The sequence below is a fragment of the Coffea eugenioides genome, chromosome 6 (genome assembly GCF_003713205.1).
Source record: "Coffea eugenioides isolate CCC68of chromosome 6, Ceug_1.0, whole genome shotgun sequence".
NCBI lineage: Eukaryota > Viridiplantae > Streptophyta > Magnoliopsida > Gentianales > Rubiaceae > Coffea > Coffea eugenioides.
In genome coordinates, this window is record NC_040040.1 from 31,272,514 (window position 1) to 31,290,325 (window position 17,812).

At 34.2% G+C, this 17,812-nt stretch overlaps 1 protein-coding gene and 1 pseudogene across 1 annotated transcript; one reads left to right on the forward strand and one right to left on the reverse strand.

Moving 5' to 3' along the window:
- The first annotated feature begins 7,454 nt into the window (after positions 1 to 7,454).
- LOC113775569 (probable E3 ubiquitin-protein ligase RHC1A) lies at positions 7,455 to 9,411 on the forward strand. Its single transcript, XM_027320509.1, has 2 exons — positions 7,455 to 7,557; positions 8,266 to 9,411. The coding sequence occupies exon 2, from the start codon at positions 8,347 to 8,349 to the stop codon at positions 9,232 to 9,234; it is 888 nt and encodes a 295-aa protein (XP_027176310.1). The 5' UTR covers positions 7,455 to 7,557; positions 8,266 to 8,346; the 3' UTR covers positions 9,235 to 9,411.
- Positions 9,412 to 11,331: 1,920 nt separating this feature from the next.
- Positions 11,332 to 16,287, reverse strand: LOC113776060 (annotated as a pseudogene).
- Between the last annotated feature and the right edge of the window lie 1,525 nt (positions 16,288 to 17,812).

Consider the following 17,812-nt stretch of genomic DNA (forward strand, 5'->3'; position numbering starts at 1 on the left):
AATATTGTGAAAAGCCAAGAACATAGTTGATAGTTTGACGATGTGAGAATTTTTTTTTCTTTTTGAATTTCATCAGTCCACAATAAACGATTCAGCGGATCTCAGGTTTGATGGACAATAAAACTGCGAAACATTACTTTTGATGGAGTTGAACAAATTGCGACTAGAAGTTGAAGATGAAGCAAACGCCTGTTCTTACTTGTGATTTGAGTGTTTTTTATTTCTCAAAAGAAGAAGACAACATTAGCTGTTTATTACCCGATTTTCTCTTTTTCTTTCCTAACCTGAAACAATGTCATATAAGCATAAATGAATCCTGAATATCGACTAGCACATTTTTAATCCTAGCATGAAATGGTCTAAAATGGAAAGTGTCTTAGATTGTGAGGTCTCGGATCCCAAAGGAGATAAAAGGAGAGAAATATGTCGTACAGATTTACATATATTTTTTTCTTTATAAGTTTCTATCCAGAGACCTAATGAATTTTTCTTAGGATTATGTAAAAGTTTCTTAGAAATATATATTCTAAGCTTCTAGTATACATCACCACAATCTACTGAAATAGAAATTTTATAGTAATTTGTGTGTCTTTCTATTCCAATACATATTGAATCTGGAAGTGCAGTTTGTCCCATGTAATTGCAAATGGTTTACGATCTACTTTTTGTGAGGACCCAAAATTTTCATATTTTTCACTTTAGATTACTTGTTTCTATTTGTTGAATGATAAAGGATTTTTGTACCTTATTGCCTCTTTCAATTTATTGCATGTTGGTTTCTTGGGGTGACATACCAATTAGTCTAACTAGTGGGATGTGTGCAATAAATTTGGTGGACAAGAAGTAGTTTAGTGTAAAAAGGGATTATGTGACAAGAGGTGTTAAGAGTTAATTGGAAGAAGAGAAATGTGATTTGGATAGATATTACTTGGATAATTAGTAAGATAATTGGATAGACATTTCTTCTTTTCTTGAAATTTGTTAACTAGCTAACCAAGTTTGAGCAAGACCTTGACCAAGATTAAGCTTAAAATTTATCCAACCCAAGCTTCCATTTCAATCACCATTTCTCCTTCTTTTGAGCTTGGGTGGCCGAACTTTTGAGAGAGAAAGGGAGTGAAAAACTCCAAGATCAAGCTTTGATTTCTTACTTGATTAGTGAGAGAAAACAAAAGAAAACCCAAATCTATTCCGACAAACCTTGAATCAAGTTTGGAAGGAATTTTTTGGAGAAGTTCTTGGAGGAAGAAAGCCTTTACAACCCTCTTGATTTGCTTGCCATCTTTGGGTTTGGAGGTAAGGAGGTGAACTTTGCTAGAACTCCTAGATTTCTTCCTTTCTTTTTCAGTTTAGTTGATGTATGAGGTAATAGAAGTTAAAGGAAGGACTTGTATGAGGATTTTATGGTTTTCAAGTTCTGTTTCAAAAATTCCAACTTTGGTATATAATCTATTTAGCTTAGTTTAGAGTTTCATATATATGCAATTTTGATGAAAATGAAGAATTTTATGGAGGCCTGCATGTTTTTCATGGTATGTTGTGAATTTTTCAGCTTTGGTGTATACTAGCTTTAACTTAGGTTAAAGTTTTATATATGTGAAATTTTGATGGATTTCTTGCCAAAAGTATGTACCATACACCCTATGACATGTTATCTTGATTGATAGTGGATTTACCATGGAAATAGGGGTGGTAGTTGAAGGTTTAATTATAGAAAACTTGGGGCAAGTTGTTGGAAAGTTTTTCTTGGTTGGTCAAGTGAGATAGGGAGCTTTTGAGTTTTAGGTTTGGGTTGATTGTGATCTACCTTTGCTCGAGTTACTTGAGAAACCCTTGATTTTCACATATAGGTTGAATTTGAGCCAAAACAAAGCGATTTAAGAGGAGGAAATGATGTTTGCCCCAAAACGTTTGATAGTTGGAAATTTCAGCTTTATTGCTAAAATTTGTATGGTGATTTTGATACATTATGGCTCAAGACACTTGACAAGATTTTGATCTTCACATGTATGTTGGATTTGATCTAAAACAAAGAAGTTTACGAGGAAGAAAATGATTAGCTTTAAAATGTTTTATTGTTCGAAATTTCCAGCTTTGAACCTCAAGAGTTTTGCCTCGTTTTCTTCAAAATTCGTGACTAGAATTAACCTACTTTTACTTCACATTTTGCTTGAGATTTTGATCAATCATATACGTGGTTTTCCCCCGACATTTGAACAATTTTGGAAGTTATATTGGGGGTAAAACTGGCAAATTGATGTGTCTTCTATATGAAGTTTGAAACTCCAAGTTTCTTATTTCTATTCATTTTGAGTTGCTAGACTCTTGATGTATTATTTGACCACAGGACTCGAGAGTGTCCAAAAGGATAAACCAGGGTTTGAAGTGGAAAGATTATGAACAATTAGTGAGTGTTCCAATTGCATGTTAGAACCATGTGATTTACTTGATTGATGCTTCATGTGATTTGTTGATCGAAATGTGACTTGTTGTCTGAAATTGCTAGATATCTTGACTTGATATTGATTAGCCGAGTGTGTACTTTATCATGCTCGACCTAACTTGATTGAACTCTTGTTATCCCGTTTACAAGTGAATTGATATACATGTGCATGACTTGATACACATGTGAATTGATAATCGTGATTGGATTGGAATCCCAAACTCCATCGGCTAGTTTGTCGAATTGAACCAGCAAGAGTTTGGTCGAGGAGGTTGATGAACGATGGGGATTGTTTATTATTTAGGGAAAATGACCTGTTTCATCCCTCACATTTCGCAAAAATATTCTTTTCGTCCCTCACTTTTAAAATGAAGCAAATTCGTCCCTGACATTTAAAAATTAAAACTATTACATCCCTGAATCTAATTTTCAATCTGAATCAAACCATCCAATAACCCAGTAATAAATTTCGAAAATAGAATTCATAGATCATTCGGTCAACTTCATTGTATTCACATGACATTTATTAAACCAAAAAAATAAAAATTATAACATAAAAGACCATTCTTTGTCTTGGAATAGTAGAGTTTTTTTTTTTTATAAATCTTTTCATGCACCGTTAGTATATCCGCTTGGGAATCTAGATGTGTATCATAAATATAAAATTTGGTATTTAAATTTAAATTAAAATGATATGGCGGTACATAAAACCGTCAGTATATACAATGATAATGTAGAAAAGATTAATTTTTCTTTTTTATATTATTATTTTTTATTTTTTTTTTAGGTTCATTAAATTTTACATGAATATCAAGTTGAGTTAATCAAGTGATCTACCAATTACACCCCCAAAATTTGTAATCAGGTTGATTGGTGGTTTGATTCAGATTGAAATTTGGGTTCAGGGATGTAATAATTTTAGTTTTTGAATGTCAAGGACGAAATTGCTTTATTTTAAAAGTGAGGGACAAAAAGAATATTTTTGTGAAATGTGAAGGATGAAACCGATCATTTTCCCTATTATTTATTGTTTATTCCACTGGATGTATCCTCTGAAACTAGTATATTCAAGTATTACCTCTACTATTATTTTTGGATTTCGGGCCCGGTAGCGGGTTGATCGATGGACAAAAATTGGTGTAAAGTGATGATCTGCGGATATTGTTACTACATTTCAAACGTTGACGGAGTGTCAACGGACTCGGAAATGCTGCTGCTGGACTGGTGCAAGTGAAATATTGAATGGGACTAAGTGCTACGCCTGAAATCTGGCAGGAGCTACTGTATCAGTTGTATCAACGTTTGAATCTTGGGTGCTCTGCCTAGAACTTGGCGGGAGCCACCGTATCAGTACCGTATTCTTTTCTTATTGGTGTTAAATTGCTTATTTGAAAATGTGAACTGTTAATGATTTCGTTTATAACTATTTACTGTCCTCGTTTCAAGATTTTGATATATGTGATTGATATCTTGCCAATTTGACTGCATGTTTTCTTGGAATCTCACTGGGCTTTTAACTCATTCCATTATTTGTTTTTCTTAACAAGGTACGGGGATGAGAGAGACAAGAATAATAATAGTTTGTAATAGGATATCTTAAGTTTGTATTTGGTCGACACGGTATTATGGTACTAGCTATTTAAGTTCTTTTCTTTTGGTTTGTACTTTAGTTTGAATATTTAAGAAATTTGTAACTTGTAAATGTTATATTGAAGGATTTTAGTATTATTAAATTTAGGATTTGTAGTGAGTCATGACGAGAACTGGACAGGTGGACCCCCAACCTCTGGGGTACGCCCTAGGGAAAGGTGGGATCGTCACACATTCAATCTAGGTAAGTAATAGAAGTTCATATATTTTGCACATTAGATAAAAACAATAGTTTTAGTGCATCCTTTATAATTTATTTTCAATCCCTTAATCTCAATTCCAAACACATTCACAGAAAATCTAAAAACACATTCACAGGAAATCCTTTACGTCCCCAACATGCATGATTCTAGGCAGATAACTAAAAGTTTTTCACCCTAATAACTATAGCTTTTTAAGGCTTTGTCTTTTTTCTTTTTCCCAGTCATATAAGTAGTGGAGTTGTAACTTGCAAGCTCTTACTATAGATCTAAGACACAAATAAAAAATTTATCGAAGCAATCTTCTTTCCCCTTTGTTATATCTCTGAAGCATTGGAAGCCTTCTTGATATTACGAAACAAAATACCCGCAAGGGTTAATTATAAAAATTCCCTTTAATCAGTTTTTGCATTTTTACCCCTTAATGCTATTTTTTCTCACTTCACCCCTTAAACCGTAAGTCAACTCTAATGTTGGGTAACAAAAATGTCAAAAAGACATTGATATCTCTAAGGGATAATTATAATAAATCCTCTTAAGGTATGCCACATTTTGCATTTTACCCTCCAATATCATTTTTTTATTTGTCTGTTTGTCCCTAAAACCATTAGTCAACTCCAATTTTTTTTGTACCATTCAAGAAAATAATATTTAAAAAAATAAAAATCCCTAACCCAATAATGAAAATTATTATATATATTCATGGATATAGATCTTGTTAGATTTTGTTCCTATAATTATAGTTTTTTTAGATAGAAGAAAAATATCTCGCTCATTTCATGTCATAAGGGTAAAAAATTATTAGTGCAAAATTAAACTATAAAAAAAATTATTCAAGGTCTGTAGGTTGGGTTTGCTTGGATTGACTATTATTTGAATTTTTTTTTAGAATAATAGCACTTTTTACAAGTTGATTTTTGTGAGATAAAATGTACTTGAAAAAATAAAAAAAATGATAAATGTGTTTATGATGTAAGAAATTTTTTTTTAAGAATAATTTAGCAATCCAAATAAATTTTAGTAGCTTCTAAGTATGGTATATTAAAAAAACAAGCCTATAAACTTTGAAATCCAAATTAACCATGTGTCTCTTTTTTTTTTCAGTGTTACCAACAAAAGAATGTATACTCCTATATAAAGAAATATCTAGCTATTGAAAGAAAAATTTAACCACATGTACATTTGTGAAAAAAAAAATTGACAATTTCTCAGCCATTTTAGACATTTAAATATATTTCATATTTTAATATTTTAATAACAATTTTTTTCCATTATTATGTCAAATTAGTAAGGTATTCTTATCAATCCAAAAAAAGTGAATTATGGAATGAAATTTAACTAGGACCATATCTATAAAATATTATTTTTCATTATTATGTAAGGAATATTAATTTTTTAGATATTATTTGTCTTGGATGTTACCAAATATTAGTGTATTTTTAGTAATAAACAAACAAATTGAGAAAAAATGATATTAGGGGATAAAGTGCACAACAAGCTATATATTAAGGGAATTTATTGTAGTTAACTCTTAGGGGTATAAATAAGAAAGTTGACTAGAAATTTAAGAGATAAAGTGAGAAAAAAATAATGTTAGGGAATAAAATGCTAAAATAACTATACCTTAGGGGAAGTTTTTGTGATTAACCGCATTGTGACCAAGAGCCTCTACGGTACAGTGTAGATAGTGGCATAATAGATGTAGGTACTAAAATAATAAATGTAAATACTAAGGCTTTGTTTGGAAAGCAATTTTTTAAAGAAAAATTCTTACGTTTTCCGTGAACACATTTTTCAATCATTTTTTTTATTTCAAATATATTAAATCGCTACAGTAATTTTCCTACAAAAATTCTAGAAAAATGCACTACAAACAAAGCCTAACATAATAACGTCTAAAAACATAACAAATTTTTGCACACAAAATTTAAGGAGAGAGAATATTTTTTTTTTTTTTTGTTTATAGTGTCCACATCTTCTATATTAGTGTGTACATATGTTATACTAGCATTTATAACATATGTTATACTAGCTATCACTACCGGTAACAACAAGGCTCCTAATTCGAGGTGCATTGTGACAAAAACTACTGAAATGAGTGGAGGGGGGGGGGGGGGGGGGCTGTGTGGGAGGGGAGGGGGGAGGCAGGAAGAAAAAGCACCGTCAGCATTTTAGATAATTTTATTTGTTCATTACTTTTCCTTTTTCTATTTTTTTTCTTTCTCTTCTGTTCCCATGACAAATTCCGAAATAGAAGTGTATGTGGAAGTTATAGTCCAAGGTTATTTCTTTGGAAACTATTGGTAAAATAAACCAAGTTTCTAGAAGTTTCTTATTTAATTATTTAGTAATTTTATTAGAGTCAAATTTTAGTAATTTTTTTATTTAATAATTGATATTTTATTGGGTAATTATTTGTGTGATAGTTTTTTATAATTCAAATTTGTTAAGTTACAAACAGAGTATCTGTTCGAGCATTTTGTTAGGATTTTGATAGTTCAGAAAATATTCTTCGTTATTCTAGTTACTGTGTTATATTATTTGAGTAATTTGTTTTCTTATCTTCCACATATATTTTTGTATTATTAGTGTTATCATAATCTTTTTTGTGTTATTAGTGTTATCATTGGAGCTCAAAAAAATTGTATAATTTTTTTGGATTTGACATATAAGTATTTCATAGAATGCCCCTTTGACCTTTCAATTGTGAATTTTTTTAGTAGTTCTGATAAGCTCTAACCTAACATAGAGAGAGACACTAATGCAATTCACACCAAAAAGAAATAGTAAGAAATAACTAACAAAAAAAACCCTAATTTTTTCTCCTTGGCCTTGAGGGAAATTATGTGCTAATTAATTTGGACAGGGAAGGATAAAGATAGATGGATTGCAGAATTGATAAGGACTCAAAAAGAGTAGCCCATGACATGAATAATGAGTCACGTGCTGCCCAATCCTACCCGGCCTCCCTTGATTCCATTTCCCATACGATGCTAGAGCAAGCTGACAGACAAGGGACAGCATGCAACATTGTTATACTGCACCTCTCACCACTCTCGTATTTTAACCAACGCCACATTATGACACTGTTGCACTCGCACTCCTCCTTACTCCTTAGTCTGACACCTCACTCACTTTCTCTCTTTCTCTCTCACACACCACACACCACACACACTCGCTCACTCACTCACTCTTCCTCTACAATTACAAGAATTTTGTTTGTGGGTTTTTTGTTTTCGTGCCATTTGAGCCATTGGATCAGAGGTATGACGCTTCTCCAGCACCTTCCTCTAGCATTTAGCTTTTTTAATACGGTGCCATCCTTTTTTTTTATATCTTTTTTGTTCTTTTATCTTTTTCTCCTTTCTTGATGTGCTTATTCTGATGAATTTGACTTGTTGATTAGTGCATTTCCTTCAATTGGTGAAATGGGATGCTGATTATTTGGTTGATTTGGTTTTTATGGCTCCACTTATTGAAATTCTGATCATTGTCGATGAAAAAAGTTGTTTCTATTTTTTATTCATCCTTATTTTTAGTCTTTCTTACTGAATCTGTTTTCTTGGTTGTGTTTTGGAAGCTTGCTTGTGTAGTCTGTTTCTTCACAAAGTAGTCAGTAGCTTTGGATTCTTTTATCTTCTCTCTATGGGTTATATTGGAAGTAAGATCTGATAGTATGAAATCAAGGCAGCATTAGTGAGTAAATTTATAAATCTGGGTTCTTGTTTCTTTGATATGATTTACATGAAGTTGGATTATCCTTCGCTTAGTTGACCATTCTTTCCTGGGCATTGAGATTTTTGCATTTAGCTTTGATTGGATTATTTGACTGCAAAATGTGAAAAACTATACTTGTGGCACTCTGGCTACAATGGATCTTACTAACTTTTTATTGATTGCAAAAAAAAAAAAAAACAATTTTTGTAATGATTACAATAAGAGTTCTAATAGATGCTTTTGTATTTTCAATAGGGATTATGTTGGCTTATTAGTCAGAGAGGGGGAATTTTAGTAGCATAAGTGGGTGGAGTTAGGAGCTTGGGAGACGGAGAGATGTCAAGTGACAGAAACACCCACTGGTGTTATACTTGTAGGCAGCCTGTTGAAATTCGAAGACAAAATGCAGTTTGCTCGAATTGTTTTGGAGGCTTTATTCAAGAGCTTGATGAGATTCTGACTATGAACTTGGAAGATCAAAATCACAGGCCAAGATTTATCGAAGCTGTATCAAATTTTTTGAGGCAGCAAACATCAGTTAGAGGCAATAATAGAGGGCGAACAGATTGGGGAACTGACCATGGTAGTATTTGGAATCCATTGCTGATTTTTAGTGGCGACATGCCCGTTAGGTTGCCAGGCAATGGTGGACTTGTAGAGTTCCTTAATGATGCTTTGGGGTTCAGGCAAGAAAATGGTGGTGATTATTTCGTTGGCCCAGGAGTGGAAGAGTTCTTTGAGCACCTTACAAGCAGTGATCAACGTGTGCCTCCTCCAGCTTCAAGATCCTGCATAGATGCCCTTCCTACCGTCAAGATTTCCAAGAAGGATGTTCGCTCTGATTCTCATTGTCCCGTTTGCAAAGAGAAATTTGAGTTAGGCTCTCATGCTAGAAAGTTACCTTGCAAACATTTGTATCACTCAGATTGCATTGTCCCATGGCTAGAACAACGCAGTTCATGCCCTGTTTGTCGGCAAGAGCTAACATCAGAGCAGAGAAATCAGAACTCTAGAGGACAAAACCGAAGCAGCAGTAGGAGGTTTAGTGGAAGGGAAGGCAGAAGTGAGAATCCAGAAAGACGTAGGCCATGGTCCTTCTTGTGGCCTTTTGGCTCATCTCACTCACAGCGTCGACGTAATGGGACAGCTGAAACGAGCTCCGTGGCAGTACCCAATCATCAGGATTATCACTATACAGAGTATTCTAATTGGCCTTTTGAATAATAAGCTCCGTTAGTTGAGTTTCTGTTTAGTTTTTTCAGATATTCTTTTTCACCATAATGTTCATTCACTTGTCGAACAAAGCTGATTTCCTTGTAACAAAGGGAGTGCTTAACAATTGAGTGATGTGTTCAAATTTGTGCTATAAAGATTATTGAGTTCTTTACAACTGCTCTTCAATTTATGCTTTATTTCTCTGGAATATTCACCGTTCGGCCTGTTGTTATTTTCTCTTGTTTTCTATGCCTTTCGGTTTTTGTCATCTTATTGGCAACTGACAAGCTAGTTCTGATATGTTTGGAGCTTGCCTAGGATCCTTTCATTTCTTGCTCAGAGTAGCGGCTTTTTTTATTATTTTTCGTCCCCATTCGGCATCTTATTCAGAACTGACAAATCAATTCTCATGTATTATTAGCTTGTCTGAGGTCCTTTCATTATTTGCAAAGCTACAACATGTTTTGCTGTTTAAAATATATTTAGAGTGTTCTTGCACCAAGCACGGCCAAATTTAGTTTCTGGTGGCTCGGGCATCCAAATATTTCAGTAACACATTCATTTTTTTTGTTATTAGGAATACAGATAAAGATAAGTCACAGTACACAGGAGTATATTTTGTGCCTAGTGAGTCCTATGTTGCTCACTATGACTTCCAAAATTATGCACTCTTTGAAGGAAGGAAACGTTGGCAGGATTTTCTCATTATTAATAAATGACGGCACGTCAAGAGCTCTTTCTTCAATCCCTAGTGCCTTTATAATAGTTCCAGTCTTCAGGACTTGAAGTATGCGATTCAGCATCAGTCTCAGTTTATTTCCTACTTGTTATTACTACCTTTAGAGCCATTTCCAAATAACGACGCTTCTGTTAGTTTCACATTCATTATAGTACTAGGCTTATACAAGAAGAAAAAACGTATCAAAACACTCCCCTAAATCTTTGGAAACAACAGTCTTAATACCCTCAAACTGCCACAGCGTTGTGCAAATAAAAGCCCAAGTCTAACCAGAAAATCAAGAGAGAACCTACCTTTTAGAGCCGAAACTTGATTAATAGTTGCCAATCAATCTTCAAGAAGAGAAACTTGATTAGTAGTTGTCAATCAATCTTCATGGTGCTGGGATGCATGAAATCCAAATTCCACTTCAACTATAAGCTCCCACATTCAACATCTCACTGCAGCCTCACACTCTCACAGCCACCATGAAACACATAAGTAAATAAGCACAAGCATAACTGACCAACAAAGCAAAAAGCTCAGTTCTGAACATAGAAGAAGCCAGGAGAAAAAACAAAGCAAGCGAAGAGCCCAAGGCAAAGTTGACTTGGGTAGTTTTGTAAACCCCAAAAGGATTGAAAATTGTCCTGTCTTGCATACATTAAAACACGCTATCTTTTTAGCCCTTACAATACACGTCTTTGAAGCACAAGGTGGTGTTTCCCTTCCTATTACAGGGCTGTGAAAGGATATAGCCATCTTCAGCATCAAAATAAGTGTTAGATACCTCAAATTATCCAAACATTGACAACGTTTAGCTCGTACATCTCAAAGGTTGACAAAGTGTCAATGTTACCATGAACGTCTCAAGGTGCCTTTTCCTTCCAAAAAGCAAAATAAAAACGTTCAAGTGGACTATGATATTTGGCACCTATAGAGCAGAAGCAACACACCCATACCAAAAAAAAAAAAAGGTTAGAGACCTCCACAGGTACCTGACTAAACTACAAAACACAAAGCAACCAACTAACTTCAAACCTATACATTCTCACTCAAATCTTCACATACCAAATTTCACTATCTCAAAAGTTGCTAAGAACAACAAGAATCCATATGCAACCTCAATTTAAAATAAATGAATCGTGTGTGTGTGTGTGTGTATATATGATGTCGTTCAGAACACCAGCAATCAGTTAGTTACAAGACTCTCACGAGTGCATTGCATCAATAGAAGATTTAGGATCTCTAATTGCCATAGCATTTTCTATTATTTCCCTGCATCATTGTATTGAAATTGAAACCCTATAACCAATACAAGAGAAGCTAGACACTGAGGCCATAGCCACTCTCATCTAGCCATTACATCATCATAAATTGCATGGCACTTTTCTAATATTGGTAAAATTCAAAACCATCGTATAAATAAGCTCAAACATATGAGAGGAGTTAAAAAGAATTCAATGCAAAAGATCTACAATCACAAAACCACAACAATCTAAAACATGACAATACAAATTCTACCCTCATTAGTCTTAAGAGACTCTGTGAAGGGCTTCTTAGTTTGTAAGTTCCATAATGGCAGTCACAATATCACCATCTGCAGCCTTGAGAGTTTTAACAGCCTTTGCCCCTGAAACACCTACTTGAGTCATTACCAGTTCTATGTCCTTGGGTTCTACACCAATTTCATCTACATCTTCATCATCCTAAGCTCCACTTGATGGTTCAGGCTTGGAAATCACGTTGCTGAGATTACGAGCCTTGAACTGCTCTGCAGCTTGAGTTTGCAATTGTGAGTTCAAATCTTCAATCTTGGCTTCGCCAAATATAACATATGTGTCTGAAGTTGGACTCTTGAAAACATCTGGTTTTGAGATAACAAATAGAATCTGAAATATAAATAATGTCACATATTCACAAAAAACGTCATAGCTGTTCAGAAAAATGTCACCGAATTTGGAATAGTAATCATTTACAAATAACTATTCAGTAAAATTTATAAATAATCTAAATTAACTGACATTCTTGCTCTTCTTAACAGTGACCCGGCTGACACTCGAGATGGCCTTTATCTCAAGCTTTAGCATTGCCTTTCGACTTTTCTTTTCGCTTCTACTCTATTTTGATCTTCCACTACCATCTTCTTGTCCTATCAACAGGCAGTATGATGTCATTTATAAAGTGTATAGTTTTAGAAATTTCTAGATATAAAGAACATATTGTAACTATTTTCCAAAGCAGTGAATTGCCACATGAAAAAATTATGTGTTTATGCTCATTATTGCAAGAAATGAATGATGTCTAGTTGGTGCAATCATCAAAATGTAGTATCCGTCTGAGCTAGATACACACTTTTTACATTGATTTGTATACTATGTGAGTTAGAAGCTTCGAAAAGCTTAATCTTTCATATGAAACCAATAAAAACTTGAGACAATTTCAGAAAGGCAAAAAGGAAAGAGGAGAAACAAAGACATAGTGTCTCAAGTTGCAGCTAATTGATATGCATATAGCTAGGAAAGTTGGTTTCAATATCAAAGTTTCTCTACTCTGCGTGAGTAATTAACTTGAGACAAGGTATTGCAAAAGAATAATAGAAAATAAATTTGGATGTCATCAATGGAAGAAAATGACATTAACATGAAGATTTCCAATATCACAAATGCTTACCATCTGGTTTTGCGAAATTACATCCTGTTAAAATTGATGGGGTAAGAGTATCAATTGTATAAGTGATTTTTCCCTTGCACCCCTGAACTCTCAATATAATTTTTAATTGGTAAAAGCTAATCATCTGACAATGAGCCAAATTACCTTCGCAACCACAAAACCAAAAATTAGCACACTTGCTCTATCCCCCTTTTCTTCTTCCATTTTTTTTTCTTTATCACTTCTTCAATCTTCTTTTCTTCTTCCTAGTAGCTTAAGGCAATCACCAGCATAGGCACAGCAGTTGCTGTTGGGCACCCCAGCTACTTGTCCTGGATGATATACAGAAATGACATACTTCTTGTCTAGACTCATTTTAGACAAAGCTCCCAAGGAAAAATAAATGATAAAAACTCTCCACCACCATAATACAGCCTAGTAACCCCCTCAACACCATGTCACCACTACTCAAGATTTAAAATCACTAAAAGTAAAGTCTTTCTCATACAAAATCAAGCTTGAAATCCATCACTCTTGCTTTCCAAATAGCATAAACACCACATTGCCAGCAAAGAAATCTACATTCCGACAGCGTAGACAAAAACAACTAACAACACTCTGACAAAATCGACAAGACTACATCAATAGTTTCTTGAACAACATGAGCAAAAACATACCACTATCATTAAAACAGAAACAAGTGTCATGGGGAAAAATAGAGCTTGATATAAGCAACTGGCACAGAGTTTGATGGACAACTGGGAAGAGAGGAAGAAGAAGTACAAGGTCGCCATTAAATTAATGACCATTCAATGGGGAAAGAGAGAGCTTGATATGGGCAACTGTCACAGGGTTTGATGGACAACTAGGAAGAGAGGAAGAAGAAGTACTAGGTCGCCATTAAACTAATGACCATTCAATGGCCTGGAGCAGTGATAAAGGAGGAAGCAAAAGGCAAATAAAATAAAAGGGGCCAAAAGAAAGGAGAAATGCATAATAGGAGCAAAGAGATGAGAGAGATTAAGAGAAGGGCAACGCTAGAAAATTAAAACGGAGGGGGCCAAAAAAGAGGAGAAATGCATAATAGAAGCAAGGAGAGGACATAGATTAAGAGAAGGACGACGCTAGAACTAGGGTAGGGAACGAAAGCCAGAGGTGGTAGGAGAAACCATGTGGGAAACTTGGGTGAACATTGAATTTAGGAAGAATAGAGAGAGGAGGGAATGAGGAATGAAAATGACCATTAAAGTAACGGACAGGTAGTAGAAGGATGGAGAGGAACTCATTTTAACTTTTGTCATACTTATAAAAGGGTAAAACATATTTTTCTTACATCATAAAGATAATGTTCAATTACAACGAAGTTAAATAGAAGTGAAGCCAAGGGGTTGTAACATCTCCTACCGCAGATCCAAGCCAATCAGCATATCCTTTTGAATCAGAAATAATATTCTTTTACGTATGCAAATTTTACAGGAAGTTGCTGCATTTTACACTGTAAACAATTCATTCATTAATGTGAAAATAATTCTATTACCAATAACAAAATTTATTGCACCAATCGGACATGACAGTTAAGATTCATGAGAAAACTTTTACAAGTAAAAATCTTTCAACAATTGTATTTCTCCAATTGAATAGTCTATACTAGGGACATCCTAAGCAAATTGAAAAATATAGAGACTACAACAAAGGCATCAAGTTTCCACAAAAGGGTCAAAGTTAGTGCAAAAGGTTCTATATCACACAGAATATGCAAAGTACCTTCAACATCATCATCATCTTTGTCATCATCATCTTCTTCTTCATTCTCATCATCATCGTCCTCAACCACAGGTTCCTCAGGCTGTAAAAAAGCATAGTCATTAAATAATATGTCAGGAATACTGCAGAGCTATTCAATCAAATGCCAACAATTGACTTTGTTTTAGGCATGATGTAGCTTAATGAACAAGGGGAAATGCTAGGAGAAGTAAGATTTTAGCCAACAACAAGACAGGAACAAAAGAATTTGAATGGCAGATTAACCACATTGAAAAGATCTTGACCAGTCTCTTGTATTTCTATTGACAACATGATACCGCAAAATCAAAACCATACAAGAGAAGAAGGAAGGAATGCATCAAAGGCACCAATTTGTTAATTGGGTTCCAGGGGTCAAGTATCCAGTTGTTTGTTGACTTTGAAGGAGTTTAATGCAGCCTTGAATGAAGTCTGTTATTGACACTTATAAGTTACATCTACAAATTGAAATGAATCTAGTACCCATTCTTTCATTTCACCTAGTCACATAACCTAAAACTGCTATCAAGGGACAAACTCTAAAGCTCAAATGGGCCAGTGAACCACAAAGTAACATCTGCTAAAGGCATTGTAGCAGGTAATTTCCACCTAGTTGGAGATGCATTAAACGAAGTATTGAACCATCACTTCAAATCTTTAGTAGCAAAAAAAATTATTTCAATAAACACAAGGCAGAACAGGAACTAAATCGACTTAGTGATACCAAGCATAATTGCCTATCAATAAATTAGATATTTTGCATCATTTGGGCACATGCGAGATACTTGCAGACAACAATATCTTAAAAAGTGCAAGCCTTGACTAGACTAATTACCAACCTTAAAGTACTTAGAAGTCAGTGACTGCAGTATGTCACCATGGTGTGCTACACAGCTAAAATTAGGAAAATCCTTTGATAAGTCACTCTGAAAAGTTATTAAATTACTAAATTGCAAGCCAACGTTAACAAAAGTAAAGTCCTTCTCAACTAATTATTGCCAAGTACCATACTTCTATGAGCAATGGAGGACATGGAAAATGCATCCTGAATTGTTCATTATGGATAGTTGCATTCCTCTCAAAAAGTCATCCAAATTACATAGTTGTTACTTTAGAAGAGCTCCTTCATTTCTACCTGAAACAACAAGGAGTTGCTATCAACAGGTTCTTTATAAAGCCAATGGCAATTCCATAATCAATTTTCAAAAAGGTTATTTCATTTTAGCCAATAGTTTCATGGTCATGGAAACTCCAAGTGCAGTTCCACATGCACAAGATTGAAAAAAAAAAAAAATTTCCATTCAAGAGATTGCACCTTTTTGCCTAATAGTCTTTTTTACAATCACTTATTAAAAAACAATTTAAAAACTTGGCTCCAGTATTATTCATTAACCAGCCTTCATTTTCAACACATCTTTTGGATTTGAAGTATACATCCTATTCAATCAGTAGCCACAAAACACCAAGAGAGGCTATATCTTTGCATTCTAATTGAATATAAAAGTGTTCATTCTCGTTCATATCTCAATTCCTTTCATCAAAATTGATCAGTTTCCATCAAAATATACGAAACCACAGACCAGTTAACCCCCAATACTAACACAAATTTGTCTCCTAAATATAACTATACCTCAACTTTCATTGATCACTCTGGAGAAACACACACACACATACATAAGCCAAAAGATACATTGAACTAAAAATAATGAATTTTTGTGCAACTGAAGGAGCAAATAGATAACTAGTTTCCTTAAAAAAATTATAGATAGTAAGAATTTATACCAAAATAAATCAACAGATATAAGAGAGATTAAGATTACATCAATTTTTTGTTGCTCGAGATAGCAGCCAAGAGTTCTTCCTGAGTCTGAGCAGTCATGCTGTCGGAGAGGATGTGTCGTTTGTGTGTGTTTTAGACAGGATTTGGGGTGACAGAATATAAACCCTGAAAGAACCCTAAATACTAGTAGTAGAAAATTTTGGCTTATTTGCAATTTGTATCCTCAAACTAACTGACTTTCGATTTGTAGCCCTAATTTATCAATTTTCATAATTTAGTGAGAGTTGTAATATCGCCTTGTAGGACGTTGCTCTAATTAGCTGAGAACCAATAGAGTTCAAAGAGTTATCTTTGAATTTAAAAACATAAATAGCTCTAGATGGATAAGGATGTTTTTAGATTACAAAATTTAAAACCTTTTCATACTAAAACAATAGAAGCATCAATAATCCTCAACTTAATTGAACAATGCATCATTTATTGAACATATAAGGTATTAAAGTATTAAAACTAACCGTTCAAGAGAGTATAATAGATAATAGATAATAGTTCAAGAGAGTATTACAATTAACACTAAATTTGAGATGGGATTGAAAGGTGTCAACAATTACTCTGGTCTTGAACTTATATGAGTCAAACTAGAGCTCTTTAAAAATACAATCAACTCTAGGTTAGACTTATTATTGGGAGCTCGTCAAGGTCAAGTTCAAGTAGTGTCATTTTTAGATTAGCAAACTCGAGTACGATACTATTCAAATTTATTTCGGCTCATTTACCCCATACTTTAGTCAAAAGTATTTTAAATTTGAGAATATATATTAATAAAGAACTTTGGCTCCTAAGTATATAAAAAATAAAGAGTTATGGTAATGGGGGATGTGACAGCCCCATCTCATCCTAAGGCGAACCAAAGGATTCGGCGGACCGCCTGTCCAACTCTCGCCGGGACTACGGATCGGGAACAAACGTAAACCCTACCAACCACTCAAAGGAACTTCGAGAAGATAAACATTTAGAACCCAGTTGAGCCGAACTAAGAGATATAATCAATATTTGGTACAACAGTCCCACGTAAAAAAAATCAAAACGAAGTGGAAGTGCCGCCAGGACTACTAGCTAATCACATCCTGAAAAACTTGTTCCGAAAGATAATACAGTGCTCGAGCGCTACAACGACCGATAAAAGAAACGAAACGAGGAACGAAAACAAGCCGCGGATGAACAGTGACTACCACGTCACAATCCGGCCGGAACCCAATCGAATACAGATAACGTTATATAACTCTAGAGAATAAACATTTCCAAACCAAATATAATGCATGAACATGATTAAACAATTTTATATACATACGTTTGTAATTTACAAATCAAAAGGGAAATATTTGGATCAAGGTACATTTAGGGTTTTCCAACTCCCGAGGAGCTATACAAAAGAGTATTTATACTAGCTCATTTCATTCTTCAAAATGATCATTGGTCCAAAAGATGGTTCCATGTAAGTAAAATAAGGATAACTGAACGGGGTGAGCTAGAATCTCAATGAGGAACCAAAAGTATAACCAGTAGAAATCATGAGAAAACATTTTTAAGGCACATATACACATCAAATAAGAGAAATGAATGAACACCACAATTTAAAGGATACAAGTGGCTCT